The sequence below is a fragment of the Aspergillus ruber genome, assembly GCF_000600275.1.
Source record: "Aspergillus ruber CBS 135680 unplaced genomic scaffold scaffold00011, whole genome shotgun sequence".
Taxonomy (NCBI): Eukaryota; Fungi; Ascomycota; class Eurotiomycetes; order Eurotiales; family Aspergillaceae; genus Aspergillus; species Aspergillus ruber.
In genome coordinates, this window is record NW_024467307.1 from 415,893 (window position 1) to 442,215 (window position 26,323).

Below are 26,323 nucleotides of genomic sequence, written 5' to 3' on the forward strand. Positions count from 1 at the left end.
GTGTTTCGTTTCTGCTTTTTTTTTCTATTGCATTTGGTTGTGATTGAACATTTTGGACCATTTAGTAGGATTGTCTGCTTATCACCATGCCTGTTACATCGTCATACGCTCCAATCCAGGTACCGGATGTTGATATCTGGGATTTTCTGTTTGAGAGGAAGAATAAGCCGTTCCCAGATGACAAGGGTATGCTTCCCTGCTCTGTCTACGTTACAAGAAGAAAAAAAGAAGGCACTAACAACCAAAAGTCATATACCAAGATGCCGACACACAACGCACCTACACCTACGCTGAGGTCAAAGAAGGCGCCCTTACCTTTGGCAAAGGCCTGAAGGCAATTTACAACTGGCGCAAAGGCGACGTCCTCGCCCTCTTCACCCCCAACTGCATCGATACCCCCGTCGTCACCTGGGGCACCCACTGGGCCGGTGGCGTCGTTTCCCCCGCGAATCCCGCCTACACAGTTGAGGAATTGGCATTCCAGCTGAAGAACTCGGGTGCGAAAGCGTTGGTTACGCAGATGTCTGTGTTGGGCGTTGCGGAGAAAGCAGCGGCTAAAGCTGGGATTTCGAGGGAGAGAGTGATACTTATTGGAGACGAGAGACATCCTGAGGCGAGGTTCAAGCATTTTACATCTGTAAGGAATATCTCTGGCGCGACGAGGTTCCGTAAGACCAAGATTGATCCGAGAAAGGATCTGTCGTTCTTGGTGTACTCGTCAGGGACGACTGGGTTGCCAAAGGGAGTGCGCTTGTCGCATCGGAATATCGTGGTCAATAGCCTCCAGTTGGAAGCCGGGGACGGCGGAAACCTATCCTGCAATGGAGGCGAAGATGGAAAAGGAGACCGGATATTGGCCTTCCTCCCATTCTACCACATCTACGGCCTGAACTGTCTCCTTCACCAAACAATCTACCGCGGCTACCACCTGATCGTCATGCAGAAATTCGACATCGAGAAATGGTGCGCCCACGTCCAGAACTACCGCATCACTTTCAGTTATGTCGTTCCTCCCGTCGTCCTGCTACTAGGCAAACACCCCATCGTTGACAAATACAACCTTTCCAGCCTGCGCATGATGAACTGCGGAGCCGCACCCCTCACCCAAGAACTTGTCGAAGCGGTCTACGCGCGCATCAAAGTCGGTATCAAGCAGGGCTATGGTCTCAGTGAGACTAGCCCCGTCACGCACACCCAGCCCTGGAGCGAATGGCATAGCAGTGTTGGGTCTGTCGGAAAGATGGTGCCGAACATGGAGGCGAAGTATATGACCATGCCGGAGGATGGGTCTGAACCGCGCGAGGTCGGCGCTGGTGAGGTCGGGGAGCTATATGTGCGAGGTGAAAATGTGTTCCAGGGGTACCATGAGAATCCGACTGCGACGGAAGAATGTCTGTCGGCAGATGGGTGGTTCCGGACTGGTGACGTTGGGTATCAGGATCCTAAGGGGAATTTTTACATTACGGATCGGGTTAAGGAGCTCATTAAGTACAAGGGGTTCCAGGTTGCACCTGCGGAATTGGAGGGTATCCTGGTTGACAATGAGGCCGTAGATGATGTTGCGGTGATTGGTGTGGAGAGCGAGGCACATGGCAGTGAGGTGCCTATTGCGTTTGTCGTCAGGAGTGGCAAGAGCAAGTCCTCTGGCGCAAGCGCTGAGCAAGAGGCGGAGAGCATTGTCAAGTGGTTAGATGCGAAGGTGGCATACCACAAGCGTCTGCGCGGTGGTGTACGGTTCATGGACGAAATCCCCAAGAGCCCGAGTGGAAAGATTCTCCGTCGGATGTTGAAGAAGCAGGTCCAAGATGAAGCCAAGGCTGCTAAGCCTAAGGCTAAGCTGTGACCATTTACCATTTGCATCTGTACATAGATTTTGTACGCATATATTCATCAATCATAATTCAAGAGAGCCGCTTAACGATTCCCTCAACATCCTCCCCCTCAACCGTATCAATCTTCTCCCTAACCACCCTCTCAACAGCCTCATCCACTGGCTCCTCCCCATTCAACAAATCATACCATCCATTCGTATCATCCCTCGCCAACAACTTATCCGCCACAATAGCCACATCCTCTCTCGTAATCGTTCCCCGCCCTGCCGTTTTCCCCAACTGCACCTTCCGCGTCGCAGGCGTATCCGCCAACGTACCGGGCCGCAGATTAATCGCCTGGAACGGCTTCCGCTGCTGTTTCGCCGCGAGGGCAGTCATGTACTCGTCCGCCTCGAGCTTGGCTTTCGCGTAGGCGGGAAGGACGTTGTTGGAGACGTGTTGGAGGTGCGCCCATTCGTCGTCGGAGAGCCAAGAGGGTTGCTTACGGCGGCTGCCGATATGCGAGACGAGGAGGAACTTGGTGATTTTGGTGTTGGCGAAGGAGGCAGATATGAAGTTCTTGGCGGCTACTTCGTCAATGGCTTTGGTGCGTGCTGGGCCGCCTTTTCCACCGGCGCCTACAATCATTCAGCACTTGTGTACGGATGTAACGTTGAGTGAGGGTGGGGACATACCAGCAGACCAAACGACGTAATCCGGCTGGACACGGTCGATGATACTCTTTGCATCCGCTTCTGTCTTCACATCGTCGAGGCTAGAAAGGAGGATGTCAAGAGAGCCCTTCTTACCGTGTCCGAGAGCGCGGATTTCAGACTCGTGATCAGGGTTGCGGATGACGCTGGTGACGTTCCAGGCGCGGGAGAGGAGGAGGGGAGTCAGATGGAGGGCGACTTTGCCGTGGCCACCGAGGAGAAGGACGTGCATTTTGCGATTGTACGGAGTATAATATACTAGTAGTATAAATGGTTATAGTAGATTGTGGTTGTGGTATCCATGAGGGGCAGCCCTTTGTATATTCAGCTGAGGGGTTGCTGAATAATTATGTATGGCGTCACGTCATTTGCACTGCGCATTGTTGTGCATTGTGCATTATGCGGTTGTCGACAAAGTCACGACTGCGAGCGCACCCTTTGCCTTGTCTCAATGATAGATCACCAAGCAAGGCATGGCACATCAATGCGGATCAATAGGGCAACCCCTGGTCAGGGGGCCATAGGTCACGTGTCTTTCACCGAGTAAATACATTAATATATTGCCCAGGGATACGAGGACGGAGTGCAGAGTATTACTCCCGAGATTACTTTATTGAAGTCCTTAATATCAGTGAGGATAGTGCTAGTTTTTGGTGACAGCCTTACTCCAATTATGATCTTGTTCTGGATTTCAGCCTGGTGAGACGATTCAGAGGTGAAACAGTCGAGATTGATGAATCGAAGACTCAAAGTTTGTTCGTCTCATGTTTGACCTAGCGCTTATGTGTCTTGTCTTAGCCTGTATTACATTCCTGTGCGCAAGTATAGTACCACATACTCGATATGTTAATCTCTTTCCATCAATCTATGTACTCTCTGTATTCCGTACCTGTATACAGTAAGCTACTCGAGGATTGAATACGGTCTGTGCTGACCCTATCCCATGGTACGGAACCGGTTCCTGAGATTACTAACCGCCTTGGTGGAGATAGCCTCTTCTTATTGGTGGTGGTAATGGGGTCTGCAAGGGGTGCCGTTACTAGCTGTATTATACAAACATTACATACAAACATACGATACAGAGTACAAACAGACAAGTACTTCCACAATGCCTCTTTGTCCAGATAAATACCTACTCGGTACCTATTCAGGTACCGATAACACCGTCCTCGATGTAGAGCCTATATAGCCTATTAAACAAGATATTATTGACCAACTCTGTACGGAGTAATGTAATTCAAGAGATTAAATCAAACGAACCAAAAACCAGCGTCGATCCGCCCCGAAGAACCAAAACCGAAAAAAAGTGATCGGATCCAGATCCTTTTCCGCAATTTCCTTCATTTCTTCATTTCTTCTTCACTGCTCGACTACCACTGTCTCTTCATCTATTCATCTCTCAGTCCTTCGTTGCTCGCAGTCACTCGTTACCCCCGCGTTTGCCACTGATCACAACAGACGCGTGCGACCAGTCACTTTAGACATGCAGCCATAAACCTCCTCCTGCGCTGTGCGTCCCCCTGACGACTGCATTCCCCATGGCCTCTTCACAGAACTGACTCGATGCTTTCTCTAGAATTTTCAATTACCACTTTCGTTTTGTCCGCCAAACAGTCCATTATGAACCGCCTCCGCAGGCATAAAAAGGAAAAGGCTGCCAGGGAAGAGTTGGTCCAGTCCGAAAAGGCCGCCTCTTCCACCACCACCATCATCTCCTCGATCACTCCCACCAAAAAAGAAAAGGAGCCCGCCAGCAAGAAAGATGATGGCCTGCAAACGACTTCTCCCAAGGTCTCCGAATTCGACCTCGCCAATGCCCTCCCAGCCCCCGATGATTTCCGCACCAGTCTGCTCATGCCCAAGCTGTCTGCGCGCTTCAGTATGCTTAAGGAACAGGATGATCCCGAGTCTTTACTGGGGAAAGCTAGCGATGACAGCGTCCTGTTCTCGAAGCGCGCGTCCCGATTGAATATGTTTGGTCACCCCAACCAGCTGGCGGATATTGATGAGATGTCCATCAACAGTCGTCCCTCCGCCTTCGGGCAGGCGGAGTCTAACGATGGCTATGGGACTGACGACGATCGTTCTCAGGCAGGGGGGAGTATTATGAGCAGGGCTCGTCGTGCTGAAGTAGGAAATAACCTGTTTGGTGGTCGTCAAAAGGTCTACAAGGTTCCCGCCAGATCTAGAGGCACGTCCCCTAATCCTGGACCTGAGGCCGGTCGCTCGGGCCTGGGACGCGCTGTCTACGAACACGACGTGACCCTGTCCGCCTTCCAGCGTCTCAGACTGAAGGAAAAGGAAGAGCGCGCCGTTGCTGAAGATGGTGCCTTAAATTCGCCTACCTTCTCCTCCAACGAAGATGCCTTGTCCAGTATCGGGTCTACCAACCGTACCACCTATTCCTCTACGGCTTCCGGTCCGGCCCCTACCTTTGGTCATGCTTCCACCGCAGCAACCTCAGTCGACGGGGATCCCATTACGCCGCAATCCATCGACGGCTCGACAGGCAAGCAATTCCCATTCCCTGAACGCGGTGCACCCAAACCCACTCGTCGTTACGGCCAGGGCCTGGCTCAGTCGGTCCAGAACCAGCAAAATCTCACACTGAATCGGCTCGAGAGTCTCAGCCGCCAGCGCCCAGGAACCCCTGAACACCCTCAGATGAACCGGGCCTTTTCCCGGAGTGCAACCAGCCTGCGCGATCGTCTGCAGAGACTCCCTCTTGTTGACGCTGCTCGCCCGTCTTCCCGTCCGGCGAGCCCTCCTTTGTCGGCTGCATCGCCCAGGCCTCAGTTGGCTGAGAGTGAATCCAAAGATCCCGTTCCGTCTGGATACAATGCTCCGCCCCTAAGCCCACCTATCAGCGAAGTTGAGGAAAAACCCGTGCCCTTGGCGGCTGCTCTGCAGCCGGAAGACCATGGGAAAGCCACTGCTTTAGGTCTCTTCAACAAGCCCCGAGTGCCATTTGACGAGCAACAGTTCACCCGACGCCAGCTGCAGATGCATCAGGGTCGAAGCACTCCACCATTACGGCGACCCCCGTCACCTCCACGCAACGCCCCTCCTGCTCCCACCACCTCCCCGCAAGAACGCGTTGGACGCCCCCGTGGTATCTCCAACGCTAGCAGCTACCGCTCGCGGCCAGGATCCGCCTCGTCTCACTACAGCGAGGCTTCCAAAAGCATGAACCGCACTACGTTCTTCAGCAACTCTAGTCCCAGTGACTCCAGTGACGAGGAGAACGAGGAGGACGAAGAGGACATCCATCCCGCGTTCCGCTCCCGGTCCCGCACCCCCTCGAAGCCGTCGGCCCCACCTGGAGAGCCCCAGGAGCGTCATCCTCTGCCCGAAGTACGATTTTCGGACTTGGGAGACCTTAAGCCCATTGCAGAAAACGATATCGCGGAGAATGCCGATTCGCAAAACAATGCCCAGGCACCGCAGGAGCCTGACTCGCCTACTTTGGGACCATCTGGTCTGGGACTTAGTGGATTGGTTCGTACACACTTGCGACAGGAGAGCGACAAGTCTATCCAACTACCATCGCCGGGACTTCCACCCAAGCTTACCGACAATAGAGACGTTCCCGAGGCCAAGCAAGACACTGCTGATGTCGCCCCCATCCCTCCTCCCGCCGATGAACCGTCATTCCAGTGTACAATTTCCGCAGGATCCACGATTCCCGAGGAGCTGCCGGGAGAGAGTCAGGGGAGGACTTCGAGTGACTCTTCGCTCGACGACGAATCAGGGGACAGCAACAGCAGCAGCCACCGGCGTAACGCCAGCACTGAAACGCAGCGCGAACGCGAGGAATTTGCCAATGAGCTGGCTGAGAGACGTAGGAAGGTGCAAGAGAAACTGCAGAACTTCGCAGATATTGAGAGTCGATCAAATAGTCGAGCGCCTAGCCGAGCAGCCAGTCGGTCGGCGAGTCGATCAGGAAGTCCTGTCCGCTGTGGAACTCCTGACTCGTCTTCCCAGGTCAAGCCTGGTAATGCCTTTGCACTGTTGAAGAGCCGCGCCGGCAAACACCATCTATTCCAGAAGTCGGGTAACTCTTCTACGCCATCCTTGGTTAACTTGGACCAGAACGATCCATGGCGCGAGGAGGATGAAAAGATTCCTTTTCCCAGTTTGAGCACTCAGCAATTGAATTCGGGCACCTCACAAGTCCCTGGTGACCGACCGTCAGTGCGGTCGCGAGTCGCTGCTTTCACCCGTGGTAACCAGGACGCTTCTCGCGAGTCGAGCCATAGCCGTAATGCATCGCCCCATTCGTTCACAGGTTTCCGGGCTCGACGCGATCGCTCCCGCTCAGACGCGTCCTGCCGATCCAAGAGCCGATTGCGAAACGACGATCTTGGAACTGTGGACGAACGATCGGTCGCTTCGCACGAAACCCACCTCCCAGATTTCACGTACGACCCGCGCGCCAACACTTCGGTTCCCTCGTCCACTCGTCCCTCCGTAGAGGGTGACGAACGTTCCTCCTCGCGCAGCTCTGGCCGCTACCGTAGCGGTAGTCGCTCAGGAACCCCAAGCTACTTCGACCTGCCACCGCCGCCACCGCCACCACAACACCACCTGCCTCCGGTGCCTGGCCCTAACCCGGCGATGATTGGAAACGCGCCCCGACCTTCTCCAATTGCGCCGTACTCTGCCAACGCCACGCCGCCTCTCGACCTCACACCTTCTCCTTCGTCCCCACCAGCGCCAACCTTTGCCGCTGCCGCAGGCCACGTCGTGCCCCAGCGCGCCCCCGGCCATACAGGCCTGCAAAAGCGCCCAATCAACAAGCTTCAAATCTCAGAACCTACCCTACTCTCATCCACATCCAACGTCCCCACGATCGGCCTCCCCCCAGGCGCAAGCCTAACCAACGGCATGGAAACGCCCCCAGTTCCACCCATGAACCCGCGCCGTCGACGACAAACAACCACGCAAACAATCCTGGGCGCATTGAAGGGCGAGAAGCAGGACACCCAAACACCCTCACCCAGCGAATACGCATCCAGCGGACGAGGAACGCAGGCCAACGAGCGCAGCATGTTCGAGGACGAGCGGCCACTTTCGCGGAACCGGTTGCGCAAGACCTCGAGCGAGGGTGGCTCGTTAAGTATCAAGGCGAGACAGGAGATTATGAGTGGTACTGCGCCGCCACCTATGCCGCATCCGCCGCCGTCGTATCCTCCGCCTAAAGTTCCTTTTGATGGGAGTATGTTCTAATCTTTTGATTTCTATTGATTTTTATTCGCTATATACCATTCTGCCTTATTCCGTTTTAGTGATGATTGATACCTTTCCTTTCCTTTTTTATTTCTCTTTCTATATCTGATGATGTTCAGTTATATACCAGTGCATTTGTTGAGCGGGTGGAATGGTGTCTTTCCTTTTACTCTTTTCTTGGATACGTGTATTTACATGGTAATGATATTTACTCGCTTATACCGTCCAGGATTAGGAATAGATTATCATTAGACAAAGTAAAAACCTCCGTTATATACACGACGTCAACTCATCCTCATGTCAGCATAGTAAGGCAGCGTAGTATAGCATCGCACTGCCATATTTCTATTAAGAAATTTCAGATTCGCAGGGAGTCGGATCGTCAACGACACAGCGCTTGGTGAAAGTATCTTTGATCTTCTCGCCAGCATCCTCGAGACCACCTTTGATGTCGGATGCAATTCCAGCTTCGCGCTTGAAGTCACCAGGGCTGCAAGAAGTCGGGTCATCAGGAATGCAGCGCTTAGTGAAGGTATCCTTGATCTTCTCGCCAGCATCCTCAAGACCACCCTTGATGTCGGACGCAATTCCAGCTTCACGCTTGACGTTACCGGAGCCGCACGAGGTCGGGTCATCGGGGACACAGCGTTCGAAAACACCCTTGATTTTGTCCCCGGCTTCCTGGAAACCGCTGGAGATGTCCGATCCGAGGTTGGGAGCGGCGGCAGCGACGGGGGCAGCAGCAACGGACTGCGCGCCCAGAAGGACGGTGGCCGTGGTGGCATAGATGGAGCGGAGGAGGACCATTTTCGTTTCTTGTGCTTTTTTATGGCTTTGTTATGGCCTAGTAAGGTATAAAACAAGAAAGAAGTGATATAGATGAAGTACAAGTAGAGAAAGTTGCGTTGTCGAAGGTATATATACCACCTACGCGCGTCCATCCATTAACGACAGGCCGGACCAACTGACAAGAGGGGTCTAGGGTCCAGGCCTCCACAAAAAAACGGCACTGTCTCCAATGTAAGTGGCGAGGGGACCCCGATTATCACTTAACGAAGATGTCATGGTGTCCACTGATGTGCGGTATCAGGGTCGGGGAAGATACTCAACTGAGTAGGTCGGATTGCCCAGTAGGGTTAGAGATTGATAAGGGCGGTTGGACCCTAGATTAGATGGACGGGACGGCGGAGTTGAGGTCCGGAAATGGAATATGCTGTGTTTATTTAGAGAAAAAAAGGGAGCCAGATATATGAATTCCGTGGGATGGGAAGAGTAGAGGTGTTGGTTAAATTGATGTAGTCTTGTGAGGCAATTCGTGGTTTTGCGCCTGGTTAGTCATTGATGTGCATGGTGTGCATGGTGTGCATAAATGTTATGTCCGAAGATTTCTCTTCACTACTGTTTCTCTGCTAATCCATCAACTCAGTTCTACATATCTCCTGCTGCGAGAATTGCCGTTGAGCAAGTTATCTTGCTAAATAGCTTCTGCTGTGGTCATCTATTATGAACGCTCTATAGGATACGCCATCTGGAATAGGTGGCTGTAGTTTCCTACTCCTACTTCCGAAAACACTCAGCTATCGAAGCATATATGCTGGAACAATTAATCTTATGTCGATCTTCCGGCACCAAAAATTTTTTTTTACAAGCTACTCCAATGAAATTTTGTGGAAACCAGAGTCGAGAAGCTAAAACTTATTAACAGTCCGCTCATTAAGAAACATGTCATCAATGCTACTGGCATACTTTTTGGATACCAGTCGTGGTGCCCATAATGCTTTTACTTAGGCTGTTTGCGAAAGGCTATGAGGTTGCAATCAGCCTGTTTCTCGAGGAGTAAGCCCTAATCAGGACTCCACGCCTGTCTGTGAAGCTTCCATTTGGGATGATTTCCTTCCAACCTCAGCCAATTCCCCTCCCATGGGTCTCGTCTATCCAAATAATCGTTTCCTAGTAAAATATTCGTACACCCCTCACCGTCGTGGTTGATAGTCAATTCGCATCGCAAGCGGATACCGAGAGACCGACATCGGAAATCAGCAGTCAGCCAACGAGGTCACGACACTGTGCATAAGATACTTGGAGAAAATCGAGATAAGAAGGGAGGAAGAATGGAAAGACTGTATAGTCAGACGGGATTAGGGTCCTCACCTACTACGTAGGCATTACGTCTTTCTTCCCTCATTGGATATCGTTTATATTCGCTGTTAGAAAACCAACAAGCACTCTCAAGTTACTTACTTTTAATCAATCCCAATTATCATAACATCTAGTTAAGCCATGGCAGAAAGAGAGTGAGCGTCATCTAAGACAGGAGCCACTGATCATCCTTGCTAAGCACTCTTTAGAGGCAACTCCGTCTATCGCCAAGCTGTCGAGTCAGACAAGCGTTCCGGCTCCATTGATGCCGACGCCGCTACTCCCCTACCTTCTGAGTAAGTTTCATCCGAAACAAGCAGAAATCATGCCACTGGATCATCGTTGCTGAGTGCACTGTAGGAGCAACTCCAATTATCGCCAAGCCATCGATGCGCACAGACGAGCTGGCTCGATTGACGCCGATACCCCGAAATCTTCTCAGAGTCGAGGGCCCTCTCGTCAGTAGCTGGAAATAGTTGAAAGGAAGCTTGCTGTCAATGCCGCTGTTTTTGGTCCTATCGGGATGGTGTTGGCATTCGAAAAACATTACCTTCAAAATTGGACATCGCCAAGTATGCTTCAATCGACCATAAGATAGCAGCCGATGGCAATCCAGTTTCGAATTTCGTTTCAGACTACGAATCTATCTAATATTCTCCAGAAAGCAAATATGATCACAGGACCAATGGATTTACATGGTACGGCAGGATTGGGCAGGTACTAGAGTGACAAGATCAAGCTTTTCGAATGATTCAAGAAGCATACAGCCTAAATGATGCTGCGGGACAATATGTATGCGATTTTGATGTAGTAGCAATCATGAGCTGGTTGTCATTCCGTAGTTGTTCCACTACTTCGCTCACCATACTAAAGCACTTGACAACGATGGCAAAAAGAAAACCCGCTCCGCCCCTTCCGAGTGAGCTATGCAAAGCAAGGTCATAGTCCCTAGCCAATATCCTCTAGCCCCATTACCCCAGAATTCTGCCAAGCTATCGAAGCACATACAAACTGACACGACCGACCCTAACAACGGTTCTGCCGTACTCAAAAGGGCTCGACAAACTGTCACCCCCATAATTTTCTTTGGAACGCAGAATCAAGGAACTCAAGTTTCTCTTAGAAAGTCGACTAATACAGGGACAGGGAGGGGGGCATATCCCAAATGTCACTGCTGTGCTTGAGGGGTACCTGTCGGGGACCGGGAGCTTGGAGTGGGTTCTGTGTCATTACTATATATTCAAGGAGGGCAGGAAGATAGCGGGTCCAAGCTCTATGTCAGAGTTTTATGCGAGGAAGGTTTTGCTTGAGAAATGCTCTGGTCCCAGGGTGTGCGGATTGAGGAGGTGAGTGCTTCAAACTGGACATTTAGTTAACGGAGATCTAACATGATTTATCAAGATGCGGTCAACTCCTTGGAAATTATAACCATTGGGCTTTATCTAGCACTGGAGAGGTGAACGCGCCCATTCCTGTCGCGAGAGGGCCGATGGAAGGAATCATGTCGAGGTTGCACGACTTTGCTTACTCAACGTTTTGGTAACCATTTACCACAGTCCTTCATCCTGAACCACGGTCGATCCCCAATGGCTTGGAGGAATGCAATTGCGTACATTCATTGATAATGATGTTGATTTTCCAGATGAGGTGGCACTCGCCGTTCAGGGAGCCTTTGATTGCTGCGCTTGTAGCAGGAAACATGGACCCAGATAGTGTACAACCAAGGACCAGACTCAAAAGGATACAATAGAAGAGACAATTATGGTAGTAATATCAATAGTATTGTCTTAGTGAGTCCATTATTCAGTGTACAGCCCTAATGCTTCCTTTCCCTTGTACAAAGAGATCTAAGGAAATAGTGTTATACAGTAAGACTCTATTCACAGTCCAATATACTAGGATAATAATAACAATTATTCACATTTTATATAAGAAGTATCACCATATAAAATTCACAGTAATACCTTACTGAAATAAAACCACTACCACAATGAATCTTTCCATTTAGCGACCTGTTTTCTCTCCCTTTCATAAATATCTTCCCTCGGAACTCTTCTCTGTTAGCAACCTTTCTTTTCTCTTCCTCTTTCTATTCTCCGCTCCTTTTTCCATCCACACCAACCATGCTCAGACGCCATTCAGTCTGCCTCTCCGACATCCCCTCCTTCGCAGATCCACTGGAACAGAATCCCCTGGGCGAATCCTATACTCAGACCTCCAAATACGAAAACCCAGCTGAAGATACCACCATCTGGACTATACGCAAATCCCCCACTCCGATGATGACGGCAACGATGGAATCAGCATCAGCAACACCCGCGAAGCCAGCTACGAACACGAACACGACTACTGCGGAGAACAACGAGCATGAGAAGCAGCCCCAAGACAATTCTCAGGCCACGTCAGCGAAGAAGAAGAAGAAAAATAAGAAGAAGAAGCCCAAAAGTCGGAGTAAGGCAAAGGATAAGCTGGAGCTGGAGCTGGAGCTGGAGCAGACTGAAGGCAGCACTGTTGAGACTGAGACTGAGAGTCTGTCTCAGCTAGTTCAGCCAATGCCGCTGGGTACTCCTACGCCGTTCATCGTCAACAGCGCGAGTTGGCATAAAGTGGGTGAGGTTTGTTCACTCCTCGCCCTGCAACTTGGTTGATGGTTTCTGATTCCTTTAGGTCAAGAATAATGAAGATGGTCTCCAGAAATTCCTCAGCTCCCAACGTCTCTACGCAGGGGATAGTGACAGTCCATCAGTAACCGAGTTGACCCCCTCCACGACGACAGATGCTACCGTCCGCGCTGCTAGCATCCATGGCGACAAACCGGCCCAGCAGGAACGACCACCGGAACAGCCGCAGCAGCAGCCTTACAACGTGCCAGAGCAACCTCCTGTTCCTACTGTCTGTCCTGAACACACACGGATGCTGTGCCAATTTGTTCCTGGATGTTGCGTGCATAAACCTCGACACTGCCAGTATTGTCCTTTTCCGATGTCGTGTTGCTGTGCTCATCATTCCGGCGATTGTTGCTACTGTGCTTTCTCCAAAGAGCAGACTTATGAAGGCGGCAGTAGAAACAAGGAAAACGCTATCCCAGAAATGTCTGCTCCAGCTGACCCCAAGCCTGAGACGGCTAGCCAGAAACCTATTATTGTCCTGGAACAAAGCACTACTGCCAGCGACATCAGCCTGAGAACGCACACCCTAGCCCTCCTAGAAGCCGGATCCTTTACCGACAGCCGCATCATTCTCGAATCCCCGAGAAACAGCTTCTACCTCACTTTTCCCGCCCACAGAGCCCTGCTTGCGCGCAGCCCCCGCCTAGCCGCAATTTTCAGCTGCTTCGACCACCACTCGTCTTCCAACGGCAGTAAAAGCACAGACGAGGTCGACATCGAAGCCCTTGTCGGCGAGACCTTTTACATGGTGAAGGCGTTCGAAACCGCGCTACAGAATCTCTACGGCCTGCCGTTGCTCGACAGGCAGAACCTTCCGCGTTTCACTATGATGGCGATGGGATATACCGGCGAGGATGTGCATAAAACAGTGAAGTTTGGAATGAGCGCCGCAACCGCTGATTTTGCAATCTGCTACGCCATTTCTGGCGCGTTTCTGGGCCTCCTCGAGATCATGGAAACAGGCATGAAGTTGGTAATGGAATTCGTGGATTGGGATAACATCGAGATGGTGCTCTACTTTGCGCTGTCCGTTTCCAAGTTCATTATTACCTGCCCTGGATATCCGCTATCGTTATCATTTTCAGCGGAACAGGAGCTTGTGGATACTTGGATTCCTCGTCTAAGGACGTACCTCTTTACCTTCATAGCCACTTACTTACAGCACCTCCAGGAGAAACAGGAGACGTTCACACTCTACGTCTCTGCGCAATCCAAAGGCATTCCCGACCGCATCCCCGAACACCTCCGTAAAGTGCCTGGGAGTATCCTCTCAAATCCCAAACTGGCAGAGGTCAAGTTCGGATCCTTCGGTGCTGTCGAGGAACAACAGAAACCTAACCCTGAGGTGGTTCTCGTATCTGCCATTTTGATCGGATTGCCGTACAAACTTCTACAAGAGGCGTTTGATATTATGGTAGAGAGAAAAGTGTTGAATGAAAACCAGGCGAGCACAATTGTCATCGAAAGAGAGGCGAGGAGATTGTATGCGTTGAGGGTCTGGGGAACGCAGCGGATGGATCATGGTGGTGGCGGTGTTGGAGGTGATGAGGAGGTGAAGGAGTTGGGATATCGCGAGATTGTTACAAGGAAGAATGGCAAGGTTCTACTGGAGAGAGTGTGGGTTGGTTTAAAATAGATTGTCCTGTGCTGTGCCATGTTTTTCTATGTATGTGTACCTACTATAAATCTCTTCTTTCGGCGTTATTTAACATTAGATCAAAACCACCATAATAAACACAACTACACAACAACACCCCCCGAATTCCTCTGCCTCGGCTCTCCCGCCGCCTCAAACCCCCCATCCCCCAACACCCTAATAACCTGCGCCGTACTTTTTCCTAACTCCATCCACGTCACATTATGTCCCCTCCTTTTCATATCCGCCACCGTTGAATTATCAAACGTCCACTCAAAAGCCACTTGGTTTGGAATAAGCTGGTCATGCAATCTTGGCTGCGCTAGTGCTTCCGCCGCCGAAAGACCCTGATCAACGACGTGGATTATGTTCTGCACTGTGGCTGTGATAATACGACTTCCGCCTGCGGAACCTGCGATGAAGAAGAGGGTTCCATTGGATGAGTGAGTTATTATCGTCGGTGTTGTGGAGGAGAGGGGGCGTTTGTGTGGATGGATATAGTTTGCTTCCGAGGGGATGTAACCAAAGCTGGAGGAGGAACCAGGGATGGAAAAGTCTGCTTTCTTGTCAGATGGTTGTTTAAAGGGAGTAACGGGAGGGGAAAGGGCTAACCGTTCATTTCATTATTCATGACGATGCCAGTTTCGGGGACCATGACTTTTGATCCGAAGAGTGTATTTACTGTCGTTGTGGTGGAAATCGCGAGGCCAGTGTGGTCGACTACGGAGATGTGGGAGGTTCCGGGACTAGAGTTGTTAGGTTAATGTACAGAATGGCCAGGAGGGATATGGTGACTTACGTTTCGATACTCTCGAATCCTTCGGGGTCGTATACAGATACATTCTGCGTCCGACGGTCTGATATCTTGTTTCTGATTTCATTGATGGTCGACTGCTTTAGAATATCTGCTTGGTACTCTTTCATTCCATCGACGAAGAATGGATCGCCAAGTAGTGTTCTCTGCACCAAATCAGTATCAATTCACGGAGTCTGATCGGCCAACACAAACCTCTCCATATCCAAATCGAATAGCCTCGTCCAACCGATGCGTACTAAGATTAACACTATCCGACGCAAAAAAGTCCCCATATCCCTCCAAGATCTTCAATATACTCAACCCAATAGCACCACTAGTCGGAGCCGTCGTACTCGTCACCGTAAAGCCTCGGTAATCGATCTGCGCCGTGTCACGGGTGACAGCGGTATAGTTCCGCAGATCATCCAGGGTCATCATGCCGTTTGCCAATTGCACGGCTCGAATGGTCGCTTCGGCAATGGGTCCGCTGTAGAAAACGCCTGGGCCTTGCTTGGCGATCGCTTCGAGGGTGTCTGCGTAGCGTTTGCGTGTCATTGTCTCGCCAAGGACGAGGCGGGTCCCGTGCGGGCAGAAATCGATTGCCCAGCTAGGATCGTTGCAGAGAAAATCTTCATTTGCGTTTTCTGTGATGGCGGTGTCTATATAATGGAGTAAGTCCTCGTTGACGGTGAAGCCTTGGCGCGCGGTTTGAATTGCGGGTTGGAGGACTGTTGACCATGGGAGAGAGCCGTATTTCTTGTGCAGATATTCGAGGCCTCGCAAATCACCGGGTACGCCGCTTGCTAGACCCCCTTTCGTGGATGCTTCTGTGTTGTTCTCGAACATATCCTGGAAAGCCGCAGCCGGAGCCGTCTCACGATAGTCAATGGACTCGAATGAACCGTCTGGAGCCCTGACAAGCACAAAACCGCCTCCGCCAATACCGCTGTGGTACATGGCTACCGTTCCAATACAAACCGATGTTGCAACCAACTACATAGTCAATTAGTGCCTCGATTCGGATCAACGGACAGGATCAGGGTACCCACAGCATCAGCAGCATTTCCACCCTTCTCTAACATATCGGTACCGTAACTACTACACAGTGCACTTTCGCTTGCGACTGCTCCCAACTTGCCGGCTTCGATTTCACCGGATGCTTCTCCAGAATCATACCGGTCGCGTGCGAATACGGGCGAAGTGTACACGGTCGGCAAATACACGATAAGCAATACCAACGATAGAATCACCGCAGTAGCAACTCTGAGAATTGCCATCTTCGATATGCCTCTTCGTCTGCCGTTGACCTGGGATGGAAGCTGAGCCGAATACAGCGGGAGCTACGCAGATTATATAGGTGAATACCATGACCAAGAAAACCTGAAATATTCGGAAAATTATTGATTACCTTCTGTTTCTCTAGTGAGCCCATTGTCCCTAAATCCCGAACGTGACGATGCCCCTCTGGTTGATATGGACCTTGCCCCACAGATTTCCGGCTCTAACTTGTTGTGGTACGACGACCACTGTTTAGCTATGGCTGGTTGTTGATCATAAAGTTAAATAACCAGAACTTAACCATTCGACCGGCTGAGATGAAAAAGAAAAAAAAAAAAAAAATTCGCGGGACGAAGAACCCAGGGCTCAACTCTGGATATACCGGAAGGTCAGTTCTCGGACAAAGAGCAAGATAAGACGGTGACAGCGCAATGATAAGTACACCATGTGCTAGAGATTCGCGACCAACCGGAAAGCCGCCGCGTCATGTTCAAAACATCCTTTGGGCTGGCAGTGGTTGAAGAAAGTCCTAGCGTATGATTCCGTGCCTTCGCGCAGGTATGAGCTTATATGCGGATGCCCAATTATTTGGTTGAAATTCGGTCCCAATAATCACGTGCCCGTGGATCGTGCTTTGTCAGACCTGAACCTACCCGGTTTTCAGCAGGCAGATTGATAATAGCGTTTGTCGGTTTGTCAGTACCGATGGTCTGGCTCGGTTCACGGCACAGTAGCATCTAGCCCGACTGCCATTCTCGCCCACGTCACGACGCTCACCCATTCAGGTGGGATCTCGCTTTCCATAGATTCCACAATCGAAGCCACCATACGTTGTCCCCAATCGCCAACATACCATCGGTCTGAGAGGAGCTGCAGACCTACACCGTAGTGTAGAAATAAGATACGAGCCATCCAATCGTCCTCCTGCAGTAAGGTGAGGAAGGAATCGCTGACATGAATCGGCAATGCTATAAAACCACCTCGAGCACCGTACATTGGCCAACTATGAACGGAATCGCTCAACAAGTCCCATGTATTCTTGTAGGGACTTCTCCGGAAATCGCTGCAACTCTCGATGAGCGGATATAATCGTTGAAGTGAATCACTGAGGGCACTTGAAATGTGTTAGCTCAGTGCGTTGTACAAAATTAGTCGGGAAACAAACCCGTGGATTCGGTGCATGTTTTGATCCTGTATTCTAGTCCAATTGTTAGCATTTACGCTGCAAATATATCCGCAGGGAACAAAACAACTCACTTTTCTCTTGGGGAATCATCCTTTCGGACGGAACCTTGAACATTGAACCACTGCATCATTTCAGGTGAGGGGCTATTTCGCAATCTCTCCATCAGAAGTGAGCATCCAGCTAGTAACCGCCGCATCTCCAGCACCTGAGAAAGCGCATTGAAGGCAATGTTGTCCCGCGAGACACTGGGATAGGCGGTTGCAGTTAACATAATAAATACAGAGCTAAGAAAGGCCGGTCCAAAATATTCAGGCGTCACGTCAACTGTCAATAGTCGACTAAGAGAAGTGCAAGCACTGGTCTGATACTTCAATCCAAGCTCTAACCAGTAACGAGTCTCGTTGGTTTCGGAGAAAGCAAGGTGCATAGCCGACAGGGCCAGCATAGCATCCAACAGAAACGCATGATTGGCTGCAAATTTTGGAATAATCACTTGATAGTGATAATGGGTGAGTCTACCCTCCGGCATCGAGCGGTACGTCTCGACCATATAATGGTGGAACAGGCGCATCTCCAAACACCGTATGTGGTCCGAAGCAAAGGACGATGGCGACTCACTCGTCCCAATATGTGCATCACTGCCATCTTTGGGAGTGGAGGATTCCTGGCTGTGGGTGTCATTTCCGGAGCCAGACGGCCAGGTACATTCTTGCTTGCGTTTCAGGCACAAGCCACAAGTGGGCATCACCTCATCGCACTGTCTGAGCGTTAGTCGATTGCATTCACGAAATACGCGGAGCCATTAATATGCAGCAGAGACATGCGAATGTGAACGGGCCCGTCTGTCATTCCTCGGTGTGGGTATTTCTGGGGTGTACACGGGATGGGATACGCCGTATTCGGTACGCCCGAAACCGCGCCCGCGGAGCTGTCCCTATATAAAGGGCCACGGCCATCCTCATTCGTGTGCAATCCTGAAAAAAAAAAAAAAAAAAAAGACGAAGCTATGCAATATAACCGACCTTCACATGACCATTCTTGCACTGCACACAGCCCTTCCGGGACTTCGTGTGGCTACGGCGCACTTTGCGCATCTCTTCCGCGAATCCCACAGGGACGGAAGCTCTTCTGTTCAGCAAAAACAGAGGGTCCCAACACGCAGTGTGACAAAACTCGACGCGATAAATCCGACTGGAAAAGAAGCAGAGAATGGGATGAGCCAGAACACGATAGGAATCACGAAAGAAAGCAGCAGCTGAAAGATACTCCGTACTGAGGACTCCCATGTCCTGTAAATGTCTTGCCGCTATGGCATTGGTCCGAATCTGCCGGGCGGTGAGTAGCTGGAGCCGATCCCGGTGTATGGGCTTAGTAAGCGGGACTATTGGCTGCAATTGCATAGTACGGGCATTGAGCATTGCCTATTTGGTATAACACGGTGAGAGCAGAAGTACGGGCCTAACTAATGGCTGTCAAGCTAGGTTAATTTATATTAATCTATAAGTATGGAATGCGCACAGCTGCACGTGTAGCTGTTGGTATATGTTGGGCTGCATCTAGCGCGGACTGTTTCCCGCTCTTTGCTCTAAGAGCTATTCCACGTACTCTTGCTTCACGGTAGGACTCAACCTGGTAGCAGGCTGGTATATCTGAGAAAAATCAAATTCAGGTAAATAATGTGTTGACCCTGGTCCTGATTCTGCTAAGACATTGTCAGGATTTACCACGAAGAGCACAACAAGACTTGGAGTTACTCACATTGAGATACCAGGTGAAAAACTGGATCCTGGTCTGGTTTAGCTTGTAGCAGTGAGTTCAGTGCACCCCGCCACTGACTCGGGGTGCGCATGGGGACTGTAAACGACCGACCGATCATTAGAGGCAAGGTGATGGTAGCTGACGGCCGATATTCCAACCGGTGGATACTATAGTCGTAGCCACAATGGGCCTGCACAATCAACAGCCAGTGGTCAAAGTCCAGGTCCGAGAGTTGAAGATTGTTCTTATCGGTGTCTTTCTTGACGAGTTCCATGATAGGACAGAGGCCGTGACTTTCATTGTCGACCTCATTTACCACCCATATGTTGCGAACAGGGAGATTATAGCTGGGTTTCTGATATTGAGGGAAAGACGGGAAAGGTCCAGAGAGTGTTTTCAGTGGTGCTAGTGGTTCTGATGGTCTCATGCGCTTGTTCGGGGGCTCTGCCGCAGAGTCTCTGTTCAGGACGACTGCCGGACTGCTATGGTTGGCCCTGCTGTGGCTTCTGCTATGGCTTATGCTATGGTCACTTCTAATATCGCGGATCCGCTCATGACCCCTGCTTTCTGAAGGCGTGTCACGATTTCTGGTATCATTGACTTCACGCTTTAGTTGATCGTTGAACTTGTGTATCCCCGGGCCATTCCCAGTGCTGCTACCGCCATCGCTTGAATCCTCCTCCTCTCCACTTTCCTCGCTGCTACTTTCATCGCCATCGTCATTGCCATCGTTCTCATCGTTATCCCTAACCGCAGGCGGTTTATTCGTGATTATAAAAGCCATTTTCTCGCGCCCATACTGCTTATGCGAATTGTTGACCTTGTACGCCAGACCCATCAACCCCTCCAAGCGAACGTCATTCGTGTGTGCATCTCGGACGAGCACTAGTAGTTTGTCGAGATTCAACAACAATAGCTCTTTTAATCCATTCTTCGCTGCTTTGGTCTTGAACGACTTGTGGATTGCGTCGTAGGATTTCATCAATTGCACGAGACCCCGTCTCACAGTTGCGATTTCGTCTTCGGATCCGCCAAGGTAGTTTGCGAACGCCGCTTGGTTCCAATATCGAGGTTTTGCGAGCATGACCTATTGTGGACGGAGGGAAGGAGGGAAGGAGAGAAGTGGTAGTTGTGGTAGTTGTAGTGGTGAATTGTGTAACTATTACTCGAGTATTAGCGGTTAGACTCGTTGCACAGACTGGGGATAGGATTTACCAAATCGGACGATGAGGTGCGAGGCGTGATTTAGGATAGTATATTATATACGCAACGCGAAATTGCACGCGGCAGTTATACACAAAGATCTGTAGTCTTGCTTGCCATTTAGGTTATCATCGCTATTTCACAAAGCTTCTTATTCCTCCGTGATTCTATACATATTATCCTCTTGAGTGGTCAGTCATCGTGTGTCAGTCATTGCGTATCACTTGTGAGTATGTAAAGATTCTTATATAAAAGAGATCAAAGAGTTCGTACTGTAGTAGAATCAATGTCGGCGTTGTCGCAGTCGAAATTTGACTTAGTTGATTGCTAGGTCTCAGCGTTAAGTTGCCGCTGTCATTTTCATGAACTTTTATGTTCAGGAAAGCTGATTTAACGGGTCTGAATTGGGTTTGCCTCTATCTACTCCGTGGGCATGCTCTAGTTAAATAGAACATGGGAGAAGCCAGGGTCAACATTGCAGATATATATTCCAACAGGAGACAGCCAATATCGGGTTTGAAATAAGTGTCTCCTGTCATTTACATCAATTTAAGTCTTAAAAACAGCCAACGTTGGAAGGGAAAGAAAAAAGAAACGAAAAGAAAATAGAAATACAAAAAAAAAAAACTGAAATTCCGGTACGGGGAATCGAACCCCGAGCTGCCGTGTGAAAGACGGCGATGTTTACCATTACACCATGCCGGAAAAGGTAATCTACAATGTCTTTTCCGTAAGCGTTATATAACTCACCTTAAAATAGTCACTAAAATATACTGGAATCACAACTTGATCTTGCCAACTATTAAACAGATACCCCTTCCCCCCCCCCCCAAAGAAAGAATAGAGCAAAATCAAAAGCATTATATAATTGCAACAAATTTGCTTCATTATCCGGGTAATCCATTCCAAATATCCTCTATGTATGGTCAATGCTCGAGACCCTGCAAATCCCATAGCATAGTCCGCAGATCATACTCAACAGGAAAAGAACCATTCACCGTCTAGAACCAACCAGGATAAATGTTCAAGAGAATTCCGACTTGAACACTTCCCTGTGGAGAATTGGTTCTACTCCGTGATATGTAGTCCTCGTCGTGGAAGCCCTTTTCCGAGGCAATTCACTAGCTGGCGGTCTGGGTACGTTACCAATTCCGGGGTAGCAATGACAACGTCGCGATGGATGGCTTCGATCCCTGAAGCTCTGTACAATGGTTTCCGACGAAGCGGTGTGCTTGATTTTTTAAATAGAGAGAGATTTTCTTTGTTACTCAAGCCAGTCTCCCAAGTCACCACTCCTCCTTCCTCCATTCATCACATCTACATCCACCATGTCCGTCTCAAAGCTTCGAATCGGATGCGCTGGTCTCGGCCGCATGGGCAAGCGTCATGCTCTGAACTTCCTTGAACGCACTCCCCGCGCAGAGCTGGTTGCTGCCAGTACCCCTGATGATACTGAGATCGAATGGGCCAAGGAGCACCTCGCTCCGTACGGCGTCAAATTGTACAAGAACTACGATGACATGCTAAAGCACGAGGGATTAGAAGCCGTGGTTGTTGCTTCTGCAACAGCCGTCCACGCTGAACAGGCCATCAAGGCCATTGACGCCGAGAAGCATGTTCTTTGCGAGAAGCCTCTTTCGACGAATGTTGAGATTGTATGCCTCCACTTATATCCCAAAGCATCTTGATCAACCACTAACGGTAGACGATAATAGTCACAACAAGTCCTCGACGCAGCCGCCAAGAAGTCCCATCTTAAAGTAATGTGCGGTTTCTCCCGCCGCTTTGACGCCTCCTACCGCGACGCCCACCGCAAAATGTCCACCGGTACCCTAGGCTCCCCCTCCGTCCTGCGCAGCCAAACATGCGATAAGCTGGACCCGTCAGGCTTCTTCGTCGCCTACGCCCAGTTCTCGGGCGGCATCTTCGTCGACTGCTCAATTCATGACATCGACCTGGCACTCTGGTTCTTTGGACAAGATAGCAAGGTCAAGTCCGTGTCGGCGGTGGGAATCACAGCGGTCGAGCCAGACCTGCGCAAGCACAACGACCGCGATAATGCTGTCGGCCTGGTGGAGTTCTATAATGGCAAGATGGCGTATTTCTACGCTTCACGGATGATGGCTGCGGGGCAAGAGGATACAACTGAGATCATCGGGACGAAGGGCAAGGTTACTGTCAATGCGCAGCCGCAGATCAACCTGGTCAACACTTATGATAACGGGGGCGTGCACCGCGAGATTCCGCAGCATTACTATGACCGATTCGAGTATGCTTTTGTTACTGAGGCGAATGAGTTCACGGCATCGTGTTTGGAGAATAAGCCTGTGCCGTTGAAATTGGAGGGTGCTGTGCAGGCTGTTCGCATTGGAGCCGCCCTGCAGGAATCGTTGATTACGGGGCAGAAGATTTTCTTTGATGAGGATGGGAGTCGGGCGGATAAGTCGAGGTTGTAAGCTTAATAGACCTGTGGATAGACTTTGCACCTTCCATACCCTACATCTTACCGTATGACCACCACCTGCCTCGATATTTTACACATGAGCATAGCAATATTTCACTGCAATGCATTAGTTCTATCTAAAAAAGCATCAATTATTGATTATCCTGCACTAAGTCCTCTGTAGGTGCTCCCAAACTTGGTGCCACTGTCGGGAACCCGATTCCGATGCACAAGAGCCGTCGCCGTCACAGATACTCATACAATAGCACGAACCCCTAGAAGACTTCAAACTTAAGATAATCTCAATCAATATACAATTTCTACAAGCGTAATTCATGGACACAAAGAATAAAGTGATCGTGGAAATAATTCATTGAAACTCGTAAATCATCGCTTAAACCATGCAAAAAGAAACCGTGGACAATAACGGTAATCAGAACAAAATGAAAATAAAAATAAAAATAAAAACAATCTCTATACAAAAACAAGTTCAAACCAAGCATCTACCACTTGAGAACCTTCGTGGGGAAGTACTCGTCGATAAGCTCCATGTAGTAGGGCTTCAGCTCCTCCACACTCGGAATACCATCGCTCTTGCTGTAAAGGTCATACGGGTTGAAGGCCTTGACAGCGCGGAGCATATCCTTGTCGTGGTCGTCCATGAGCTCATGGTACGCACCGGCGTTGTGCCAGGGGTAGAACGAGTGGTAGCGGATCATGGCGAGCGCCTCAGGGGGCAGAATCGACTGCTCCTTGGCAACGTGGTAGAGGTACTCGTCGTGGCCCCATGAGAGCATGACATTATCGAGTCCGCAGCCGGGGGTGTAGATACCGAACTTGGAGCTGTAAATGGGGTCGTAGTAGTCCGGGTTATCCTTGAAGGACTCGGAGCCGTAGATGATGCGGTCGTCGAAACCAAGACCGACGGGGAAGGTGTCACCAACGACATCCCACTGGCCCTGTGCATCGAAGAAGTAGAGCAGCTTGCCCAAGTCGTGGATGAGGCCAGTAAGCTGCATCCAGCGGGGCTTGCCGTCGCGGCGGATGGCTTCTGCGGACTGGAGAAGGTGCTCGATTTGGGAGAGACTGGTGTCTGGGTCGGACTCGTCGATGAGGGTGTTGAGTTTCTCCATGGCCTCCCAGACGGTCATCTCGGCGCGGGTCTTGGAGTGGAACATGCTGCGAGCTTTGAGGTTATAGGCCACTGTTTGCTTGGTATGCTGTTCCTTGTAGAAGTTCTTGACCCGGTCACAGGCGTCTTCGTATTGGCGGAACTGGGTCTTGTCCTTGTCCTGGTCGAACTCGGATTGTTCGTAGAGATCCCTCTCTTCTTGTTGTTTCTTCTCAGCGGCTTGCTGCTTCTTCAGGGTATCCTTGAGGACGTTGACATCGTCAATGGCGTCGGACAGGTCCTCGAGGGCGTGGCCGTCCCGCTTGGAGAAGACGGGAGCCAGGGGGGGTGCGTCAACTGCTGCTGGTGCCATTGTTCCTTTTGTGGTTGTGAAAAAGAGAAAGGCTTTTGATGAATTGTGTTTAGTAAAATAGTTGATGTTGTTGACAGAGTTAACCTGGGGTCTGATGGGTCATATATATGACAATAGATCTCCCACCAAAGCACGATTCATGCAAGAATTTCACACACAGAGGTCGCCACGGCCCTTAGAATCCGTTAGAGTAACGAATCCCACGCCCGGAGATCCCTTGAGGCTTCATTCCTCCAGATCGACCAGCCCTTTCATTCCCCGGATTCAAGATTCCGCCGCAGTGCAACCGCGGAGGGAAAGTCTCTCCATGGCTGCAGTGGCGGGTTTCGCCTGGATTCTGTTTTCCGAGGGCGCGGGATGGCCGAAAGGGGAAATTCTGCTATCTTACATCAGTTTGAATCTTAATTTGAGTTGCACGGGATGATATCACAGACTTACGGGCCGGGTCAATCAGGACTCGGATTTCAAATCGAGAAGGCATCTTTCGGCGAGTGTTGCTGAGGTTCTTGACGGCTATCCAGAAGGAGGAAAGGTACCCGATACAGTCAGGATGCTGAGTAAGACATACATGGGTTGTACTGGATCCTGGTCGACATGGGGAATCGCAATAGCGGGGATGAGGGGATGGAGGGGTAATAGACGGTCCTTTTCAGCGCGTCTTTTCTCTTCCCTTTTCATACTCATTCTTCATTTTCCCTTCCACAATACTATTCTCTAAGATACCCTCACAATGACTGCTGCTGCGGACGTGCGATTCAAGCTCAACACTGGAGCTGAGATACCCGCCTTGGGACTGGGTATGCGATAACATAATTCATTGTTCTTCACACTGTCTAATTCTGTACAGGAACTTGGCAATCAGCCCCGGGTGAAGTCGAAAGAGCCGTTTTCCACGCTATCAAGGCTGGTTACCGTCACATCGATGGCGCCTGCTGCTACCAGAACGAAGAGGAGGTCGGAAAGGGTATCAAGGACGCCATTGACGCCGGCCTCGTTAAGCGGGAGGAATTGTTTGTGACCACCAAGCTGTGGTGCACATTTCACTCCCGCGTGGAGGAGGCATTGGATGAGAGTCTGAAGAAGCTAGGCTTGGACTACTTAGACTTGTACCTTGTTCACTGGCCGTTGGCTATGAATCCTAATGGTGAGTGTAACTAGTTTTCTACGATATCTGCGCAGTTCTGACAGGCGACGATGACAGGAAACCACCCTCTCTTCCCCAAGCACGAAGACGGTTCCCGCGATATCGTTCACTCGCACTCCCACGTCACCACCTGGAAGAGCATGGAGAAGCTCCTGACCACCGGCAAGGTCAAAGCCATTGGTGTCTCCAACTACAGTGTGAAGTACCTCGAGGAGCTCCTGCCCCAAGCTACTGTTGTTCCAGCTGTCAACCAAATCGAGAACCACCCCTCCCTTCCACAGCAGGAGATCGTCGACTTCTGCAAGGAGAAGGGTATTGTTATTACTGCGTACAGTCCTCTAGGCAGCACAGGTAGCCCGCTCTTCACGGCAGCACCGATTGTCGAAGTGGCTCAGAAGCGGGGCGTTACTCCAGCTACTGTTCTGCTGAGCTGGCACAGTGAGTACACCTATCCTCATCTTCGTCAAGCCCAAAGAAGTGTGAGAAATGCTGACAATCTCGATTTCCAGTTGCCCGTGGCTCCTCCGTCCTCGCCAAATCAGTTACTCCCTCTCGCATCGAAGACAACCGAAAACTGATCCACCTGGATGACTCGGACATTGCGACCATCGCTAAGTATAGCGATGATCTTGCTGCAAAACAAGCGTTTCAGCGCTTCGTCTTCCCTCCGTTTGGTGTTGATTTTGGATTCCCCGACAAGGTTGGCAAGCTCTAAGCGTGTAGATTGAAGGGCTGTATTATGATTGCTATGGGATTGGATATAGATCAGATGTAAATAGATATATTTTACGAGAATACCAATGAATATTGCTGCATATTTTCCGTGAATGGTTC

At 50.4% G+C, this 26,323-nt stretch overlaps 13 protein-coding genes and 1 non-coding gene across 14 annotated transcripts; 7 read left to right on the forward strand and 7 right to left on the reverse strand.

The window, feature by feature from the left end:
• Positions 1 to 86: 86 nt before the first annotated feature.
• EURHEDRAFT_454801 (acyl--CoA ligase) lies at positions 87 to 1,843 on the forward strand (the record flags this gene model as incomplete). Its single annotated transcript, XM_040784225.1, has 2 exons — positions 87 to 186; positions 249 to 1,843. The coding sequence occupies 2 exons, from the start codon at positions 87 to 89 to the stop codon at positions 1,841 to 1,843; spliced, it is 1,695 nt and encodes a 564-aa protein (XP_040639367.1).
• On the reverse strand, positions 1,730 to 3,082 carry EURHEDRAFT_411959 (uncharacterized protein). The gene is made up of 2 exons (XM_040781784.1): positions 2,507 to 3,082; positions 1,730 to 2,449 (listed from the first exon to the last, which is right to left on the reverse strand). Exons 1-2 carry the CDS (start codon positions 2,754 to 2,756, stop codon positions 1,902 to 1,904), a joined length of 798 nt encoding a protein of 265 aa, XP_040639368.1. The 5' UTR covers positions 2,757 to 3,082; the 3' UTR covers positions 1,730 to 1,901.
• A 746-nt stretch (positions 3,083 to 3,828) lies between these two features.
• On the forward strand, positions 3,829 to 8,023 carry EURHEDRAFT_522951 (uncharacterized protein). The gene is made up of 2 exons (XM_040786877.1): positions 3,829 to 4,034; positions 4,101 to 8,023. Exon 2 carries the CDS (start codon positions 4,145 to 4,147, stop codon positions 7,751 to 7,753), a length of 3,609 nt encoding a protein of 1,202 aa, XP_040639369.1. The 5' UTR covers positions 3,829 to 4,034; positions 4,101 to 4,144; the 3' UTR covers positions 7,754 to 8,023.
• EURHEDRAFT_50047 (uncharacterized protein) lies at positions 7,896 to 9,007 on the reverse strand. The gene has a single exon (XM_040785742.1). The coding sequence runs from the start codon at positions 8,692 to 8,694 to the stop codon at positions 8,038 to 8,040; it is 657 nt and encodes a 218-aa protein (XP_040639370.1). The 5' UTR covers positions 8,695 to 9,007; the 3' UTR covers positions 7,896 to 8,037.
• A 1,013-nt stretch (positions 9,008 to 10,020) lies between these two features.
• On the forward strand, positions 10,021 to 10,396 carry EURHEDRAFT_386087 (uncharacterized protein). The gene is made up of 3 exons (XM_040779668.1): positions 10,021 to 10,047; positions 10,102 to 10,188; positions 10,253 to 10,396. The coding sequence occupies exons 1-3, from the start codon at positions 10,034 to 10,036 to the stop codon at positions 10,356 to 10,358; spliced, it is 207 nt and encodes a 68-aa protein (XP_040639371.1). The 5' UTR covers positions 10,021 to 10,033; the 3' UTR covers positions 10,359 to 10,396.
• Positions 10,397 to 11,876: 1,480 nt separating this feature from the next.
• On the forward strand, positions 11,877 to 12,825 carry EURHEDRAFT_50063 (uncharacterized protein). Its single transcript, XM_040785746.1, has one exon. The coding sequence runs from the start codon at positions 12,016 to 12,018 to the stop codon at positions 12,538 to 12,540; it is 525 nt and encodes a 174-aa protein (XP_040639372.1). The 5' UTR covers positions 11,877 to 12,015; the 3' UTR covers positions 12,541 to 12,825.
• Positions 12,826 to 13,273: 448 nt separating this feature from the next.
• On the forward strand, positions 13,274 to 14,071 carry EURHEDRAFT_420495 (uncharacterized protein; the record flags this gene model as incomplete). The annotated part of the gene is made up of 1 exon (XM_040783336.1): positions 13,274 to 14,071. A coding segment is annotated over one exon (798 nt), but the record flags the coding sequence as incomplete, so codon positions are not given.
• Positions 14,072 to 14,249: 178 nt separating this feature from the next.
• On the reverse strand, positions 14,250 to 16,708 carry EURHEDRAFT_50083 (gamma-glutamyltransferase). Its single transcript, XM_040785753.1, has 6 exons — positions 16,402 to 16,708; positions 16,043 to 16,333; positions 15,207 to 15,986; positions 14,997 to 15,157; positions 14,810 to 14,943; positions 14,250 to 14,753 (listed from the first exon to the last, which is right to left on the reverse strand). The coding sequence occupies exons 1-6, from the start codon at positions 16,423 to 16,425 to the stop codon at positions 14,302 to 14,304; spliced, it is 1,842 nt and encodes a 613-aa protein (XP_040639374.1). The 5' UTR covers positions 16,426 to 16,708; the 3' UTR covers positions 14,250 to 14,301.
• Positions 16,709 to 16,991: 283 nt separating this feature from the next.
• EURHEDRAFT_455017 (uncharacterized protein) lies at positions 16,992 to 18,551 on the reverse strand (the record flags this gene model as incomplete). The annotated part of the gene is made up of 3 exons (XM_040784242.1): positions 16,992 to 17,385; positions 17,529 to 18,214; positions 18,480 to 18,551. The coding sequence occupies 3 exons, from the start codon at positions 18,549 to 18,551 to the stop codon at positions 16,992 to 16,994; spliced, it is 1,152 nt and encodes a 383-aa protein (XP_040639375.1).
• Positions 18,552 to 19,064: 513 nt separating this feature from the next.
• Positions 19,065 to 20,452, reverse strand: EURHEDRAFT_411963 (uncharacterized protein; the record flags this gene model as incomplete). The annotated part of the gene is made up of 2 exons (XM_040781785.1): positions 19,172 to 20,452; positions 19,065 to 19,123 (listed from the first exon to the last, which is right to left on the reverse strand). A coding segment is annotated over exon 1 (1,088 nt), but the record flags the coding sequence as incomplete, so codon positions are not given.
• Positions 20,453 to 21,051: 599 nt separating this feature from the next.
• On the reverse strand, positions 21,052 to 21,123 carry EURHEDRAFT_t74. The gene has a single exon. It is a non-coding gene; the product is annotated as a tRNA-Glu (tRNA).
• A 623-nt stretch (positions 21,124 to 21,746) lies between these two features.
• Positions 21,747 to 22,874, forward strand: EURHEDRAFT_402375 (putative NAD binding Rossmann fold oxidoreductase; the record flags this gene model as incomplete). Its single annotated transcript, XM_040780136.1, has 2 exons — positions 21,747 to 22,073; positions 22,134 to 22,874. The coding sequence occupies 2 exons, from the start codon at positions 21,747 to 21,749 to the stop codon at positions 22,872 to 22,874; spliced, it is 1,068 nt and encodes a 355-aa protein (XP_040639377.1).
• A 345-nt stretch (positions 22,875 to 23,219) lies between these two features.
• On the reverse strand, positions 23,220 to 24,833 carry EURHEDRAFT_522956 (inositol oxygenase). The gene is made up of 2 exons (XM_040786878.1): positions 24,762 to 24,833; positions 23,220 to 24,725 (listed from the first exon to the last, which is right to left on the reverse strand). Exon 2 carries the CDS (start codon positions 24,343 to 24,345, stop codon positions 23,365 to 23,367), a length of 981 nt encoding a protein of 326 aa, XP_040639378.1. The 5' UTR covers positions 24,346 to 24,725; positions 24,762 to 24,833; the 3' UTR covers positions 23,220 to 23,364.
• A 132-nt stretch (positions 24,834 to 24,965) lies between these two features.
• Positions 24,966 to 26,316, forward strand: EURHEDRAFT_411965 (putative glycerol dehydrogenase). The gene is made up of 4 exons (XM_040781786.1): positions 24,966 to 25,142; positions 25,193 to 25,489; positions 25,547 to 25,927; positions 25,999 to 26,316. The coding sequence occupies exons 1-4, from the start codon at positions 25,076 to 25,078 to the stop codon at positions 26,202 to 26,204; spliced, it is 951 nt and encodes a 316-aa protein (XP_040639379.1). The 5' UTR covers positions 24,966 to 25,075; the 3' UTR covers positions 26,205 to 26,316.
• Positions 26,317 to 26,323: the final 7 nt, after the last annotated feature.